Here is a 17932-nt window from a genome sequence, read left to right on the forward strand (position 1 = left end):
TCACCTTTTCAAGACACTGATTGCTCTCTGATTTCACAACATTAACAGGCAAAAACACTGCAAGACACATTTTCCACAAGATACTACAAGCTGGCTGCTTTTGTATGCACCAATTTTACATGTGCAAACTCCCCTGAATTTGAAGTACAAGTGTCTGCACCAGATATATATACACATGCATGAAAGAAAAGGTAATTTTTTTAAAGAAAGGCCTGCCAAGAAACTGAGAGAAAAGCAGACAAGTTTAACGTACTTCAAATTATGGCAAAAATCTTGCTTGTAGAGGATAAAAAGCAGGAGGAGAAAGAACATCCATGTCAGAAGTCCATCACTCACAATCAAAATTACATATTAAGCCAAACTAAAAGAGCAAGTGGATTGAAAAAAAAGATTAATTTTTGTGTATGCTTAGTTTGAGCTTGGGTTTAGGCAACAACAGTGATGTTTAGGAGGACATGAGAGGAACTAATGTGGTGTCCAGAGACCGAGAGAGAGAGAAACCAGTGAATGCACCACTTGAGAAAACAAGTGCAAGTAGAGAAGTGAAAGAGTTTACAGAGAATAAGGACTGGTGTGGAGGGTGAAGGGCAAGAGAAGGAAAAGGAAAGCTTCCAGTGAAGTTATGCAGTGATGTAAAAGGAGAAAACACATACAAAGGGAGAAGCATGAAGATAAAAAACCTGGCTAACTGGCATTAACTTAGTGAGCAGTATTTCAAAAAGGCTGTAGAGGAACAGTCACGATGGAGCAGAGCAAGTGGCCTGTAGAAGCCAAAAACAGGTGTCCAGAGAAATCCTGAGCTGTAGAAAACTGAGGGATGCTGCCCAAACACTGATTCTGTGTGCCCCAGCACAGTGATGAGAGATACCATAATTACTACTCCATAACAGACTCCAAACACTTCACACTTCCCCCAAAAAAGTCATCACATTATGCAGAAGAAAACTATAGCACAAATAGTACTGGACAAGCTCTAGACTTGACTGTGACTGATAAAATTGTGTTGTTTCCCTACTGAGACAATAACTGAGCACTGAAATGATGCTTTTTCTCTTCTGGATCATCACAGTTTCTACCTGAAGCACACTTTATAAAGAATTTCTCTTTTATTTGGCATGTGAGTCAGATAGACAGCATCCCCTGTCTACTATCCCAGAGTGAGAAGTGTTACCTTGACCAGATTTCATCTGTGATGAACGTTTACCTTATGAAAACTTTACATATTAAACTCTGTCCATGGTAACATACACAATGTAAATATCCTAGGGCTGCAGCACTTTTCCTGTGTAAGGAAAAGTTTGCTCCCATCCCGGGAAAACAACAGTTTGAGTTCTACAGAAAAAAAAAGAATTTAAATAATTCCCTGACACTGGCAGCAGTTATGGGCTCCTCCCCTCTTGAACTTTCAGCTGGTCTAACATCGTGAATTTAATCTGGCCACAAACCTCAGAATGGCACAATGTGTGTATTTCTCAATCAACAATTACACTGACATAACTTACACTACTGGAAAAGGCCAGGTTCCTAGCTGATTTTATCACTTTACCACAGACTTTAGCAGAGTTATCTTGACTCACCAGTGGGATCAGTAAAGTGGGAGATGAGAACTTTTAACGGTGCATCGCTCGTGTGGAGCAGCTCTCTGGGGCCACCAGGGTACAGCTGGGCTCCTACAAGAGCATCCCTCAGAATCCCAGCTCTCTCTCCTCCTCCCCATATTTAGGAGGAACTCCTAAAATGCTGAAAAATGCACCTTGGCCCATAACAACTCACTGTGCTGACAATATTTGGCTCAATTCCTCCTTGATACCACAGCTGGGATCACACTCTCAGTGCTCTGCAGGGTTACAAACATCAGTAGAAATCTACTTGTTTAAACTTAATCCTGAAAGGGTGATGGCAGTGATGGAGAGGAAAATACCCTGAGGCTCTGGTGAGCACTATAATTATGCCTTCCCTAAGAATGATCCCCATTCTTGTCCAAGTGGTTTGTACTTTCGGGGATTTACTAGATCTACTGCTGATCCAAGATTCCCAAAAAAACCTTCCATTTCCCAGCAGTCTGTGATTTCACTCCCCCACTTGTCTTCTTACAGTCTTCTCTACCTACTTCACCCTCACAGTGCTATGGTATAACAGCATTTCTAGAACTACTCCCAAAAGTTACTTGAAAGCAGGAGCAGAGCAGGGTATTTTATGGGAAAGGTCCCTTGCTGAAATGTTCCCCATTCACAGCCCAGCTGAGCACTAATTCCTCTACACTTTCTGTGACCAAACCTGTAATTAGAAGGTATTTCCTCATGGATGATTTGAGGCTGGTCAAGGGTTTATCAGGCTCAATTGAAAATACAGGACACGCTGGTTTTACAGACACCCATAAACAGAATCTAAACACTAAGAACACTTCTAAAGCACATAAAAACCACTTTCAAACATTAACTAACATGATACGTGCACAAACCAGAGCAAAGAGGTCACAGGAATTGACCTGTTTTACACAGCTGTGCTCAATTCACTGACCTGGAACAGCCTTTAATTAGGCGTTTCCATACTCTTAAAACAAAGGCAGAAATAATGGCCTTTCACACAAATAAGAGATTTGCAAATAAGTTTTCCAAACAAAATACAGCAGCGCAAAAACCCTTGAATCTATGAGGTGCTTACAGAGAAATTATTCATAAATGCCTTTCAAATCTGGCATGAAGCCTAAAATGTCTGAGGTATTGGCATTTCTGTAGTTGGGGCTTTCCTAAGAAAACAGAAACTACAGTCAAAAACCCGTTTGGAACCAGTTTGTGTCAGCCACCATGTTACAGCTGTGTCCTGTCCAAGCTCCCACAACCTGCAGTGTTCCAGCTGCTGAACATGACTAAACTGACATACAGGAAGTTTTACTTGTAGGAGGCTTTTCACAGGAGGATGGAGACAAACACAAGATGCAGTAATGGGATCTGAGCAAACAGCACAGCCACACTCAAACACCCAGTTCAAACAGTAGTGGCCCATTCTGACCTGTTTCAAGGCAAGATCTAATTCCTTTAACAGATTAACTCCTCCACCCTCAAAGTCATTTTGCCTGTCATCTCCTAGGCTGATACTTACCAAATACTTAAAATGTGCACATTTGTGGCCTTCAACTGATCCTAACAACACTTCCCAGAAAAACATTGTCCCTGTCTCTGCATGACCTGCATTTTCTCTTGTCTCTAGGGTTAAAAAAAAAAAATCCTATCTTCACTGAGTAATTAATTCCAGAGTTGAAAAACTACCAGCCTGCCTTTCTGTCATGCAGAAAGTCCACCTATTTATTTCCCTGGTAAAATCCAACAGAAAGAGGCAATGTGTTAAATTATTATAACAAACTTAGGGTCCCATAATAGTCACAGAAAGCAAGGTCTGATATCATCTTAAATGAGGGCTGTCACACATTCCACCATCCTTAATCCAATTTAGGCAGGAGCAGAAAGGGCTGAATCATCAGCCTTCAAAGCAACAATAATTTGGTGGCTTTGCAAGGTGAACCTGGATCATGAAACACAGCTACTGAGGTGGGCAGCAGTGTAAAACTGAGTGTAGCTGGAAGATGTCCAGATTCAGCACCATCCCCATCAGCAGAAATTCTGAAGAGGTGTAACAATGAAGCTGCTTCCCCAAGAAGCAACCTGAGGGAACACAGCACCTGCTCTCCCATGGACTGGAATCTCTCCCGAGTTCCACCAGGGAATCAAGACTGAATCAAGTTACTGAACTGCAGGTGAAACCTGCCAGAAGAGATCACAAAAAGAGAAAACTGTCTTTCCCAGAAAGCTAACAGCAGCAGTCAGTACAGCTCTGATGAGAAGTGGTGAACTGACAGCTCCAGAGGCCCAACTCCTCTCTCCCTTCTCCCAGTACACACATGTGATCCCTGCACACACTTCCTCACAGTACATTTTTCCATCAGTCTTAATTTCTGGCAAATGAAGCACATTTAGTCCCTGGCCCTTCTTCTGCCACAGCAAATAAACATGTCGGTATGGGGAAGAATTGTTTACAGAGAGCTGTTAGTAAAACACAATCCCAGTCATTCCAGGTTAGCTAACAGGGATACCTGAAGGAATGAAGAATGTGTAGCCTTGTTTCAGCTCAATTCTTTGGCACCGTTCCACCCTGTCTCCCAGAAAGATATCACTTTGCTTTCCTGAGAGAACCCATTCTTCATACAGTTCTAGATTCTGCAGAGTAGGTGGAATCAGCCAGAAGATCTAAAAGCAAAATGAAAATTTAACTATTACCAAGAGTCAACAAAAAAACCAGTTGAGAGACTCCACCAAGGCTACCATGTGTTAGGCAAATGAGCTGCTGTCTGCATGAAACACTTGTTTTCCAGGTGTTGTACACCAAGGCACGCACACACAGACAGCAGCAGCAATTAGCCCACGTGCTGGAAGTGGCTGGGTAACTGTCACTTGTCATCCCTCTTCCAGAAATATCTTATTCAGAAGCTGCCTGTGGCTTACCTGCAGTCAGAACAGTGTGTTGGTACAGTAGAGCTGTGCTGAGCTACAGAGAGGAACAAGATCTGTAACAACAACTTCAGTTCCCACCATACACTGTCCACACTACAACTGGGAAAAACAGCCTAAACCAGGAAAGATGGCAATATAGCTGTACATGCTGTGTATTTTAAGGCTTCTGTATCCTTTAATGTTTCAGTTCTGGCTTATTGTGCCTGTACACACCAAAGGAACATGGAATCTCTAAAAGGAACAGAAGCTTTAGCTACAGGAGACGTGTGAGGGCACTCTGACCCAACAAGGGTACACACAGCCACATCTCACTGCAACACACTTCTGGACCACACAGCAACAGCGAGCCTAAAAGCACCACCACCAGCAAATAACACATTTGGTATTCCAAATAAATCACTTGTTTCAAAATGGTGAGTGGTGCCCTTCTAGTTCAGTAAACTCTGTGTATATCAACAAAGCTGCTGAAACAGTCTGATCACTGGCTGAGCCCCTCAAGGAAAAAAGTAAGAGAAAGAAAGGGAAAAAAAAAAAAAAAAGAAAACAACCCCTCCCCTCTGTAAGAGGCACAGAGAAATAAAACCAAATATCAAAAAAGGTTCACCTACCTTCCCCCCACGGAAAACGTGATACCACACTGAAGTGCCACCAAAATCAATATGAAAATCAGTGAAGCATCCTTTCACACTCATCAAACAGTACCTGCAAGCAGAGTGAAGGACAAAAATGAATCAGTCTGAAACAGTATTTTTCACATCTTAATTTGCAGAGGTTAATCTGCCTGTGCAATGCTGCTTCCACCAATTAAGTTTCTGCATTTACAGTACAGGAATTTGTCTCATGAAGGTAACCAGGTTTCTGCTGAAAAATGTGTTACCTCCATGTCTGAGTTTGCTGTTCATACAAGAGGAATTAAAGCTTTCAGGGTTAGGGAATAGAAAAACATTAAAAGTTAGTCTGTTCAGAAATATTTCTTATGCCACTGCCAGTCCCTGGAGTGATCCATTTAATGCTCTCGTTCATCGCTTCAGAGACACAACCTTCACCTAAAGTTGTACACAAATTGCTTCAAAGTTTTCAAAAATCTAATTTGCTTATAAATCATCCTGAATGTTCTTTACCTACTTGCCACTCATGCCATTTTTGCAAGGATTAGGGGACAGAAACCTCATTTGGCAAACTAACTCCTTTTTGTTCACATTTCTAGGCATTCTGCATCAAAATACATAAAGGACCCAGCTGGCAGCCACTCTAAGTATCACATCCACTATTTTTTACGCCGTCTTGATAGAGGATTTGAGCAGTTTGAAGTCTGCATTGCTGGAAAAGACACAAGAGCTGTGGTCTGGCTGCAGGAACCTCCAGCCTGCAGCCACCATCTGTAACTAATGGCCGAATCACAGCCGCCCTCCTCACTGTAGGCACCTTTGCAAACGCAGGAAACACACACCACTTAACCCACTAACCTCTTTTCCTTGTTCCGGTCTCCGTTTCATGGCTTTTTTTTTTTTTTTTTTTTTTTTTTTTTTTTTTTTTTTGGTTTGTTTGGCTTGGTATGGTTTGGTTTATAAGGGGAGTGATGGAAACACTACCGGAAAGGGGATTTGTTCAAAAAAAATAAAAAAAATAAAAAAAAAAAAAAAAAGGAAAGGCAAGAGAGAAAAAAAAAAAAAGGTTTGATTTAAGTGTGTCTTTTTCTGCTCACATTCAGGTAGGAGAAGCTCAGCAGTATGCAGCCGGCGTGCAGAAGTCCCTGTAGATGATAGGCTGGGAAGGACCTTACCATGTGTCTGCAGAAGGCTGGCAAATCAGAGCCTCTCTGGGTCCATAAGAGCCGCTGCCTAGCAACCACATCCCGAGCCGGAGTTGACAGAATGATACGCAATGCTGTCATGAAGACAGTCAATTTGTGGGCTTCAAAAAAGGTCCTGCGCCTTCATCTCACAATTAAAACCTCTCCTTGTGCAATTACACGTCTCTCCTCTTGCCCACTCTGGAATTTTTAATTTTTTTTTTTAATCCTTCAGAAGTAGGAAGAAGCTTTTGCTGCCCCTGGGGTATTTCAGATGCTTCAAAAATCACAGCTAGCCAAGAAGCTGTCTACACTCTCAATATGCTCCATTTCAAAATATGAGTCCTTCCCTCCCAAACACTTTTTTTTTTTAATTTCTCCTTTTATGTTTTCTCTACCAAGATGTTGTTGATTACAAGTCAGATAGAATTTAAAAACAATAAAAGAAGCCCAGAAAGGAAGTTGCCTTTCTTCCAGCCAAACTGCAAAAAGTCACAGATTGAATAATTATTGCTCATTAGGAAAAAAAATCTGCATGGAAATTCTCAGCTTGTAAGCAGTGCTGAGTACTTAGAGATTCATGTTGTTTTAAAGTAAAAAATTCAAATCCTTATGGAGTCAATTATTTTCAGTTTCCGAAAGGCTAGATATAAAATAAATCACACTAACAACAAAAATTTTCTAGACAGGGCTACCTACCAACAATCACCCACTGAATTAACATAGTCTGGAAGAGCAAACATGGCCTGGGCATTAGCTGGTTTCAGCTATTCCTCAGTAGTCAATAATCTAAACCTGAAGCACTCAAACTGTTTATGTTCAGAGAGGAAATAACAGGACTGAATCCTGTAAAATCAAAGCACTTAAAATGTAGTTTTCTGAGAAAACACCAAAGGTATAACTGTGAACATGCAACTCTTTCTTTTCCTTGTTTTTCCGCTTTTCCCCCCTCTGTTTTCTTGAAACTCTTCTAAACAAATTTGCACTCCAATAAAGGTGGTTTTAGTGAAAGAATCACATATGGCAATTAATAAAAACCCGCAAAGCATTTGGAAAATAAACTGTTTTCCTTCCATCCACAAACAAACCATGCCTTAATTCATGCTGTTAATCTCCCAGGCTTGCTTTTGTCCAAACCCAAGAGCTCCCGGCCGGCCCAGGAGCCTGCGGGAGGATCTTCCGCCATCCAGCTCTCTCCCTGGTTGCCAGAGTCTGGCACAATGCCTTTGCATTGACCTCTACAGCTTCCTCTTCCAATGTACACCGCAGTCACATGGTCCCAGCGCACTCCATGCCACAGCTAATCTCAGGCACCGCTCAGCTCCAGCCTCAGCCAGTGGCTTCTCATCACCAACAGCTGCTAATTTGGGGAACCACTCAACTTTTTAGGGTTTTCCATAACAACAGTGGGGGAAAAAAAAAAAAAAGGAAAAATAGGAAGGGGAAAAAAAAAGCCATAACACAGCATCCATATTGAAAGAAATCTAGGAACTACATCCCACTGTGTGCTGTGGTCACAGCGCTCTGGGCCAGGGCAGGTACAGTGCTTACAGGAACGCAATCCCACGTCAGGCATGGGGAGACAACCTCACCAGAGTTCCACCCTGAAAACACAAGCAACGCAAAAGATGCCCCAAGTTGAATATTTTCACAACTGCTACCACATCCAGCCCCTACACACTCCACTTTATCTCCCTGCACAGACTCAGTCCGGGTTTTAAAACACGCAGCTGCTTGTAATCTGTTGGGGGGGAGCTTCCCTTCCCGATTGAAGAGTTTGGTTTGTGTTCTCCACAAGCCTGAAATTTGTTCAGTTAATGTATTGTTATTTTTGAGGAAGGATTTGTGATGCGGAGAAAAGGGGAAGTTCCCCCTCCCACCCCCCCCCAAAAAAAAAATAACAAAAACAACAAACACCTAAACATCTGGGGAAATTTGTTAGAGAAATGATGCGAAGAAATATGGAGTAACCTGCAAACTCACGAGGAAGAACAAACACAGAGATCCAAAAAAGGGAGGGAGATGATACAAATGAAGCTAAACCACTAAGCAAACACAGCGAACTGGGAACACAGGAACAACACAGACACCGCTCCATAACCCAGCGCAGAGCCCACGCTCCCAGGAAAACCCACAATGCACTCGCCACGCATCGCTACAAACCCGCAAGCAAACAGAGAAACAAAGACAGCGAGAGCCGCGCCGGGATGCGAAGGCAGCGCCGGGCAGGGCAGGCAGCGGCAGCGTTCATGCACATGGGCCCGCGGAGACGCGAGCGGACGCACAGGCAGCAGCAGCACAGCATTACCCTGAGCTCAGCTCCTTCTCTCCCGCAATAGGCACCGCGCACCATACGGCTCTATTCCCTCTGGCATTGCGAGGGCTCCCCTGCCACTGAGCTCAGCCCATAAACCACTCCCAAACCCCAGCAGAGGCTTCTGTTTTTTGTTCGGGCCAATGAGAAAAGTATAGCTCACTCTTCCTTCCTCCCAGGAGCAGCGCCGGCTGGTTGAAATCCCCGAGCCTGAAACCGAATACCACAGACCCATGAGCCAACTGCAAGTGCCGGCGCGGGGAAAGGCGCGGGCCTCGCTGCCCATCCCCGGGCGGGAGCGCCGCTCCGGGTGTCGGGGGAGAGCGGCCCCCGGCAGCATCCCGGCACGGCGGGGGCCCTTCTGCCGGGCCTGCGAGCGGGGCTGCCAGGAGGCTGCGGGAACAAAGGCTACCTCGGTGCGCCTCGGCCCGCACCGACGGCGCTCCCACACTGGGGCCCTGCAACTGGAAGTCAAGAATTGCGCCGCAAGACAAAAGAAACCATTGTCACCCGGGAGGCACCGGCCAGGCTGCCGCTCCCACCCTCGCCTCACCGGGCAGCGACCGGCCCCGCCGGGGCGGGGAGGACCCGGCTGCCCCGCGGGCATGAGCCTCAGCATCTCCTCACGGAGGGCCCCGGCTTCCCTGGGGGTGAACCCGGCTTTCCTCAAGGATGAGCCCCGAGTCCCCCGTTAGGGATGACGAAGCCCGGCTCCCCGCGCTCGGCAGGGCCCCCAGCACCGGCCAGCCTTGCCCGTGGAAGGGATTTACCGCTCATACCCCGTGCCCTGCCGGGACCAACCTCCCCCCCGTCCCCCTCCTGGGGAGCGGTACCGAGCTCTCCCCGCCCGGGGGAACAAACCAAATCGTCACACACCCCGGTCATCGCACCCCGTGCGCTTCACACGCACATGAAAGGCCCGGCTCCTGCCCCGAGGGGTTACGGTCCGAGTCAGTCACACACACAACACCGAGATAAGGGAAGCCGGTTTTCCGCCGTGCACCGGAGAGTTTGTGAAGTGCCTGCAAATCCCGTTCTCAGACCACACTGGCACCAAAGCAAGAGACAACACCTCCCTCGTCGCGCCCTTGCCCTGTCCCGGCCCGGTGGAACACCGAGGCTGTGCGGGCCAGCTCACAGTGAGCCAGGCCTGCCTGCCCCTGGAACAGCAGTTTGGTGTCTGTGAGGGCACAACGCGTTTCTTCATCTTGTGACAAGGCTGTTCATCTCCAGGGTCACCACAAACTGTTGTAAACACTGGTGGTTATTTGAGTTACATGTGTCATGCTGCTCCTCCAAGTTCTACCTGAAGGAGGATTTGAGCCTCATGCACTGATCTGAAGAAATCACGTTTTATTTACTTTGCTACCGAGCACGCACTTATTGGTGTAATTTTTTCTTTACTGAATTGTATTTATAGAGGTTTTGTATCAAAAGCAATCCACAAATGGCATACAAAGTGCAGACAAGTCTCTCACATGCATAAACCAGTGCCAGGTTGCCTTGTGGGACCTGCGAGCTCCCCGGATTCCCTGTCTCCAGAGGCACACACAGCTTCTAATTAGACCACAGCTCAGCAGAGCATTTTAGCATCTGTTTAAATCCATCCCTACTTAGTAAAGGAATGAATAGAAAGGAATGGATGGCTGAAGAACAGCTTGGGAGAGGGAGAATAGGGCTGATGAGATGCTAAAACGGAGCAGCATTCTTTTGTGAACAGGTAGATGTTTCACACAACATACCCCATCCTTAACTGAAGGCCAGCATCATTACAGAGACCTATTACAGCACTGCTTAAATATTTCAAGTAATAGTAAGAATTTTGAAGGTAAAATGATGTTGCATTGACTAAAGCTACAGTTTTCATTTGTTCCACAGCACAAACATTACCAAGTTCTTAGAAATTCCTGTTACTGTTTCATGTCCTGAACAGTAGGTATTAACTGCCACTCCATTGCAAATAATCTTGCAAGGCTACAAACACAAAACCTAATAAAGAGGATAATAATTTCAGTAGGACTACCTCTTTTGATAAATGAAAAAATCAAGTCCGTACTTTTTGTTGTTGTTGACTCAGCTGTATCCAGATTGCTTCAGTTCTGGATTAATTTAAACAGAAAAACAAATCTGAGCTTGTTTTGAGCTACCTGAAAAGGGTTGTGATATAATGAGCTTCTGCCCCTAAAAAACAATGTTACAACAGCACTGCCTTTTTTTACACAGCATCTTCTCACTCTCATCCAGGATCCCATGTCTGTGAGGCTTTTTTCAGGAACTTGTACCCTGGGAAAAAAGGGACATGAACTACTGCCTCACTTAATTCAGTCCTCTAAGGCTCCTCTGAGGTAAGCAGCCATTTACCTACAGAGAGAAAAATAACTTAATTACCCAGAATTTTTTAAGAAGTTAATGGTGCAAGTCCAAGAGCGGGGCAGGGTGGTCTCCAGCGCGCGCGGTGCTCCTGGTAACCGAAGCAGCAGATGGAGCGTTCTCTTAACTTCACTCCCAGCACGGAACTCGACGTGCAGGAGCCAAGACAGACATTTGTGTCTGCTAATGCCATCTGTGTCTGCAAAACTGCAGCGCTCTAGCTGGAGTGCTTTTTGTTTGTAGGGAACACGTTAATGGTGGGGATGGCATACTGCAAAGTCTCAGAATTATGGGAATGCTCAGAACAAGAATGAAATTAATCGATCCCATTTCTGAGCAGCAACAGTCATTAATAAAGCATATGAATATGGATGATTCACGTAAAAGAATGGGCAGTGTGAAGCCACCGACAGCACTGACTTGTGCCTCCACAACTTAACATGATTTCCTTAATAAGGGCTCAAACCCTCTGGATACTCATAGCAATAGCTGGGAGCACTATCTCTACAGGAGAAGGTCAAGTTGAATTCCCAAAGATGGAGAAAGCCAATCTCTTGAGGAGTTCATCTTTAAACCAGATGAGTTCATGGAAGAGCAATCTCTTAAGGGAATCACTGAGCACACAGAAACCACTTCTGCCTCAGGACAGCCCCTGCCTGGACTGCAGACAGTCGAAGTTCAGAAGATAATTTTTAGAAGCAGCATCATTTTACACTCGCACCATTCTTACACTCCTGTGAGGGCATCAATGCCAGCACCCAACAGCAGACAGGTTACTGAGAGCCACAGATTTCATCCTGATCTGGTACAGCTTCTCTTGTGCTCACAGACTGTCACTGTTTGTTACTGGTTTTATCTTTGTGGCTTCTTCAGACTGATGAGGAGTTTGTGCCAACAGTGCTGTAAATCATCCTTCTCTAGTCTTTCTGTGAGATGACACTCAGTAACAACATCCTTATCACTCCAGCTGCATCACCCTCGCCTTTAACACTCAGGCCTGGTAACTCCTTTTCCCAACATCAAACTCTATTGTCACATTTCAAGCCTTCACAGCCTTTCAGTGTTTAGCTTCCCTGTACCTATCACGTCTACTAGTTTATCAAGCTGTCAACCTCCACCTTCCCTTTGCCAGTGACAGCAACCTCCACAGCTCCATGTCTGCTTCTTCATCAGGCATCTCCTGCCTTTCTACCAGGCCACCCTCCACAAATGGGAAAAACTCCATGTCAAAATCTGTTGAACTGGTACGTCTCTAAAATCCATTTGAAACCTACCATCTGGCATTTCATGATGCAAGTAGAGAACTGCAAGCCTATACTCTGCTTTTTCTTCTAAATGCTGTTAGTCATGTTGCTACCTTATCCTTCAAACCATCTCTGCCTTGCTATGTTTACTTGCTACATCTTTTTCAGCATCTGGAGTGTGCCTGCTCTAAGAAAGGAATAGTTTCCTTTACTTCTTACCTTTTACCATCCATGAATCCTTAGGCCCTAAATCATGATTCAATTTCGTAGCTCTGGCAAATTATAAATAATGTTATTTAGCTGACTAACCGCTTGGGAAGCAAGTGCTGCTCTACTGCTGGTTTATTGTATGACCTCAGGCAAGTCACTTAGGACATTTCCAAATGCATGGGGCACTCCAGTCCACATCCAGTTACACTAACAGCAGTTTGATCCTTTCAAAATGTAGGAGTATCTTTAACTTCCACTGAAATCAGTGGTGCTGAGTATGATCCCCAATGCCTATCACAGAGTCTCTTCTTTTATGAACACCTTTACCTTCCCAAATGTTTATTTTTACAAAACAAATGGAAATGCTACATATCACTTCCTGACTGCACTCTCCTTTGTATCTGCTAGTACAAATCTATTTTACAATTTGGAAGGAGTTCTGAGTGATTTGCAGAACACCAGAGGTCAGTTCAACAGCAGAGCCTGGGATGCTGCCAGCGTTTGGTCTGGCCAATAAAACAGAAACAGCAGTGAAGGGCTTCCAGGATTACCTGGTGTTCAGAAGCCATACAGATCATTTCATCATTAAAGGAACCCCTATCTCAGCTGTACTCATTCCCATGAAACTTGCACTGCACATTCTGAGGCCCCCAAACAGTCCCTTTTTCCGATCACCACATAAAAGGTTTCAAGGAAGACATTAAAGCCGAAGAAAAAGCAAGGTGAGCCTATGCTTGCCCAAAACCTAGAGCTGAGACAGGCAGAACCAAGGAGAAACTGCTCTTGTGTTCAGTCTCAAACCTGCCCTGAGTCTGGATAGTCAGTCCAGGACCAATCTTTGACGTTGCTCTTGAAAAAGTGAATAGAAAAGCAGACTGGCAGGAAGGGCAGTGACAGAATTTCTACTAAGTCACACACACCATCAAAAATGGACTTCAACCTCATTTCACAAAACATTTCTCAGCTAATAACTTCTGTCATTAGCACTTTAGAAACTGAGCAGCATCTGAGCCCAGCCTACAGCAGGACTCTGTGTGACATATGTGTGTGATGTGATTTCTTTGGGCAGCACTTTCAGAGAATTTACTACTTAAGGTCAGTCTGCCACTTTCAAAACGGAGTTGCTCAAAACTGAAAAATAAAAAAGCACTTTTCAAAGAGACTTGATTAAAGACTGTATTCTGCAAAGTTAAAATTATTTAAGGCAGTCAAGAACAGAGCTTTTTAAAGACTTACTTTTTCACTTTGGGGTATTTCATCTCTGAAATAGCATTGGTAGCATCCGTCTGTCTCTCCTTCAAGTGCTGTGGCCACATATTATCCACCCAGTCGACTAAGTCTACCTGAAATGCCACCAAAATCAACTGTTAGCTCCTGAACACTTGGTAGGACATATTCTTGTCAGCTAAAACTCCTCCACTGACAGCTCACAGACAGGGAGAACCTTGCTCTTCAGCAAAAGTCCCTGTGCACCCAACTTGTTAAGGTGCAGCATTTCATCACCACAACTCAGCCCCTTAAAACACAGGGGAAGGAGAGTTTTACAGTCAATTTACCTGAGTGCAAATTCTGTCTTATGGGCACTTGTGAGCACCTTCTCTTGTACAGTCTGTGGCATTTTTGTAGCAAACAGACTAGAAATTGCATTTATGAACATTAAAATGGAAACATAAAAGGGATTGTAAGATGCTAATATCTTCTATTTCAAGGAGGAAATGGGAATAATTCCGTCAATACCACAACTGTAAGTGAAAACAAAATTTGCCTACTGCCCTGATTCTGAAATAATTCCCACATTCTGATATTGCAACCCAGAGTTTGCACAGCAGGGAACCAAAATCAGGTATTTCTGCCTCACACGGGCTCAAAACTCTTCAGGATTCAAGGGAACATCTTACACTAATATATGGAAGCTGACTTTAGGTACTGGACTTTCACAACACCCTTTCTTCTACTCCCATGGGAATGCAAATCTTTCTTTCAGTGAGATCTAAATATTCCTGGTTTTACAAACAACTGTGCACTCAGGCCATTTTAAACAGCTATGAAATAACCATTTACACATGATAATAGGTACCTAACTGCCTGTTTCATTTCTAAGCACCCAGGAAATTTGCACAGATGTTTTAACATGATGTGTTTGGGAAAAACCCGGATCAATTGAACACAAGAAACTCCCCAGAGCACCTTCAAATTGCCTGCTAAGTGTCTGAATGACAGCAAAAATCTGAATCAACCTCTAAATATGTGTTTAATACTCAATTTGTGATTTGTGTGGAAAAGAACAAAGGAGTCTAGTTAAGAATTACTACTACAAATCAGTAATTAGAACTGCTATCTATTTGTGACCTGTTCAGGCAGAAGTATGGTGTTTATATTGTCTTCTTGGGTAAGAGATATCCCCAGCAGGAAAAAAAAAAACCTGCTTCTGTAACTAGAAAAGGACTTAGAAATCAGGAGAAAAATGTCTGAAAATAAAACATCATAGAGCCGTAGTTTTACACCCAGCTCCATGCTAGCATAGCACACATGGCTGCATTTCAGAGATAAATGAAATCATCTTTACTAATAAGGTCACAGTTTCATGCCAGTGACTCCATCAGGAATAAAATCACACAAGCTCCCTACCTTTACAAAGCATGTACTACTCTACCCCCTTCCACCACTGCCAATTCTGATATAGCAGCGATTATGCTGATTTAATTATGTAAACATTTCTACATTTAACAGTTGTGTTTCCAACTTATTTCCTTTGGAAACCCCTGAACATTTTTTAGGTAAAAGGAGTGTTCATATATAATGAATTCAAGCATGGTGGTAGTTTAAGCTTCCTTAGAGGAGGAGAAATACTAGATAGGTATTTAATTTTGGATGAAGTTTCCCCTAAATACCTTGAGAGGAACTGTGTATCAGTGCAAATTGCATGATTAACAGCTCATCAGGTACCTAATTCCTGTAAATTAAGTTCCACTGTCAAGGAGATCAGCTTTCCGCTTGGCTAAAAATGAGATCCTGACACTAAACGAGCAGGAGTTCCGGGCACTTCCCATCACCTTGTTTAAACTCCCTGATTTATTTCTGGAAGAAGCTGAAATAAAGGCCATCACCACGGGCTCCCTTACCACGTTGGGGCGTTTGACAATGTTCTCCAGTTTGGTGTGACTGAACTCCAGGCTGATGACGTTGTAGAGCTTCTCCCGCTGGGCCTCTGGGGTCTCGTAGTACCTCACAAACTGAGACATGCTCATCTCAACTCCCCTCTGGGTGTTCACATCCATCACATCCACGATCCGGCGGCTCCCTGCAAACACAGCAGCAGGCTCAAAACATCTGCCTTGCCTTCATTTATGCATATATAGACACATATATATATATATATCAGTTCTCAGTGACTGCAGAGAACCTGCAGGAAAATAAGATGAGAGCAGTACCAGCCCTTCTATGGCACCTAAGAAGCTCAAACAGTGAGCAAGGAACTAGCTTGGAACTGGGCTGTTTGCCCAATATGCCCCTGAATAGGTCACCTGGTGCTTCACAGGGATGGAGAGAGCAGTTTCCTCCTTTATGTGAACTGATGTGAGCAGGAGTACATTAAAAACTATGGAGAAGTGATACAATATGGTAGCAGGGGGCAGGCACGACAAATTGCTCTCCAAATCATACTGCAATTTTCTAAACATCCATATGTCTCTCAAGATGCTTTTACTCACGTACAAAAACTATCCACAAAGAGCAGAAACTGCCTTGCATCACTGGATACTGTAAACTGCTGAACGTTCCCAATTCCAGTCATCAGCAGTGGGGATGAAAGCACTAAATGCCATAAAGGAGTGAGCTCCCACTTTGGATCTCTCAACAAAAACTACAGGCCATACTTTCAGCTCCTTAGTGGCAGACATACAGGTCTCATTAGCACCAGAATGCTGAGCAGCAGTTTACACAGATTAATCCACAATCTTCTCTTAGTCCAACTGGAAGGTTTCACCTCTCCCAGCAATTTCATCATCCTAATTAGCAGTTCATTTGTGTGTGAGTGAACAGGAGCCCATGAGAGACATGCCTCATTTCCAGGAGAGGATTCCAGCAAACAAACTCATAAAGCTTCCAGAAAATCTCTCCAAAACAATTTTCACCACTGAAGAAATAACTCAAAATAAATTGCATTAATACAAAATGTAGGGCTGATATGCACCATCAGAGGGAATTATTAATAATTACAGCACCTGGCCTATCGTGTGCTTGGGAGCAGTATTTCAGCAAGAGTGATAGCTTGGATTGCTGCTCTCCATTACAAACATCCTTAGCCCCTGATAGCAATGACAGTGACAGATGTGATAATGATTCAGCAAAGGAACTCAAGACCATAAAGGCTTGAAATCAAAAAGAAAAATTTATATAGTGTAAATCTGGAATAGTCCCACCAGCCTGTCAATCAAACTCCTCATTCCAAGGCCAGGGAACAGGAGCCCATCCTTGGGCTGGGCTTGGGACTGTCTGGAGTGTTGCCACCTTGAGGCAGGATGGGGCAGTTTAGTTACGTGTGAAAAAGCACAAGAGTCCTTAAATTTGGCATCTGCGTGTTTGAAACAATATACATAAAATCTAGCTATGGGTTGGAGGGTTTTGTTGTGCTGGGTTTTTTTTAATGCTTTACTATCTATGTGAATGGTCTTTCTTCAATTCCACAGGTTAGCAGCTTGGAGTGGAGTGCTGTTAAACAGGCCCCTAATGAAAGCCATCCTGATCTCTTCTTCCAGAACCTGGGATCAAAGCAATGGCTACAGCCCAGAAGGGTTAAGGAAACAGGTACTGAAAAATTGTATTTGAAGGGCTGCGTGGCTGAGCCTGGGATCTGCCATATTGTAGTCTAGGTTTGATCTCAGCTTTGCTGGAAGCAACCTTGTAGAGCCTCTCAATTATCCTTTCCAAAAGAAAAATCAGCAGTTACCTGATGAATTAAGAGTATGAGGAGCAGTTCAATAGCAGGTTTGTTAAATTAACACGATTATCAATTACAGGCAGAAGATCTTAAGATTTGAATTGATAATCTCTTGACTTCCAAATTAAAGAGTAATTTGAGGGGATGTTTTTCTCTTAAGCCACAGTACTGTCAAACAAGCCCATACATAATGATTCTTGGAGTACTGCTCACAGAATTTGAGATGTATAATTACAGGTTCACATCCTGGTGCTCACTGCCCACTGCACAGCAGCTCTGGCTCACTGCCAGCTTTATCTCTTCTGTCCTGAAAAGATTCAGCTCTTTCTTCTATCTCCTGTTCCTAGCACAAGGTGAAAAAAATATCATCTAGGATAGATGAAAGAACAAGGGAAAGAAGCACAGAGAGGCTCCAAAAAGTGATGGCAGGCTGCGAGATCTCAGGTCAGGCTGGATTTCTGAGCAGCTCCACACACATTTTACCATGAGCCATTTCTCTTAGCCAGTTCCTAGGCATCCCCTTACCACACTGTTACCATGTTCTCAAAGAAGGGA

The 17932-nt window shown here is 44.0% G+C and overlaps 1 protein-coding gene across 1 annotated transcript in view; it reads right to left on the reverse strand.

Annotated features, from left to right (window-relative positions):
• Window positions 1–17932, reverse strand: part of KDM2B (lysine demethylase 2B) — a 105199-nt gene that overhangs the window by 65282 nt on the left and 21985 nt on the right. The window contains exons 5-8 of the mRNA XM_062504372.1: window positions 15561–15739; window positions 13675–13781; window positions 5117–5210; window positions 4091–4244 (exon numbers count right to left, since the gene is read on the reverse strand). Coding sequence (XP_062360356.1) covers window positions 4091–4244; window positions 5117–5210; window positions 13675–13781; window positions 15561–15739 — 534 coding nt within the window. The remainder of the gene's footprint in view (window positions 1–4090; window positions 4245–5116; window positions 5211–13674; window positions 13782–15560; window positions 15740–17932) is intronic.

Source organism: Cinclus cinclus, chromosome 17 (assembly GCF_963662255.1).
Source record: "Cinclus cinclus chromosome 17, bCinCin1.1, whole genome shotgun sequence".
Taxonomy (NCBI): domain Eukaryota; kingdom Metazoa; phylum Chordata; class Aves; order Passeriformes; family Cinclidae; genus Cinclus; species Cinclus cinclus.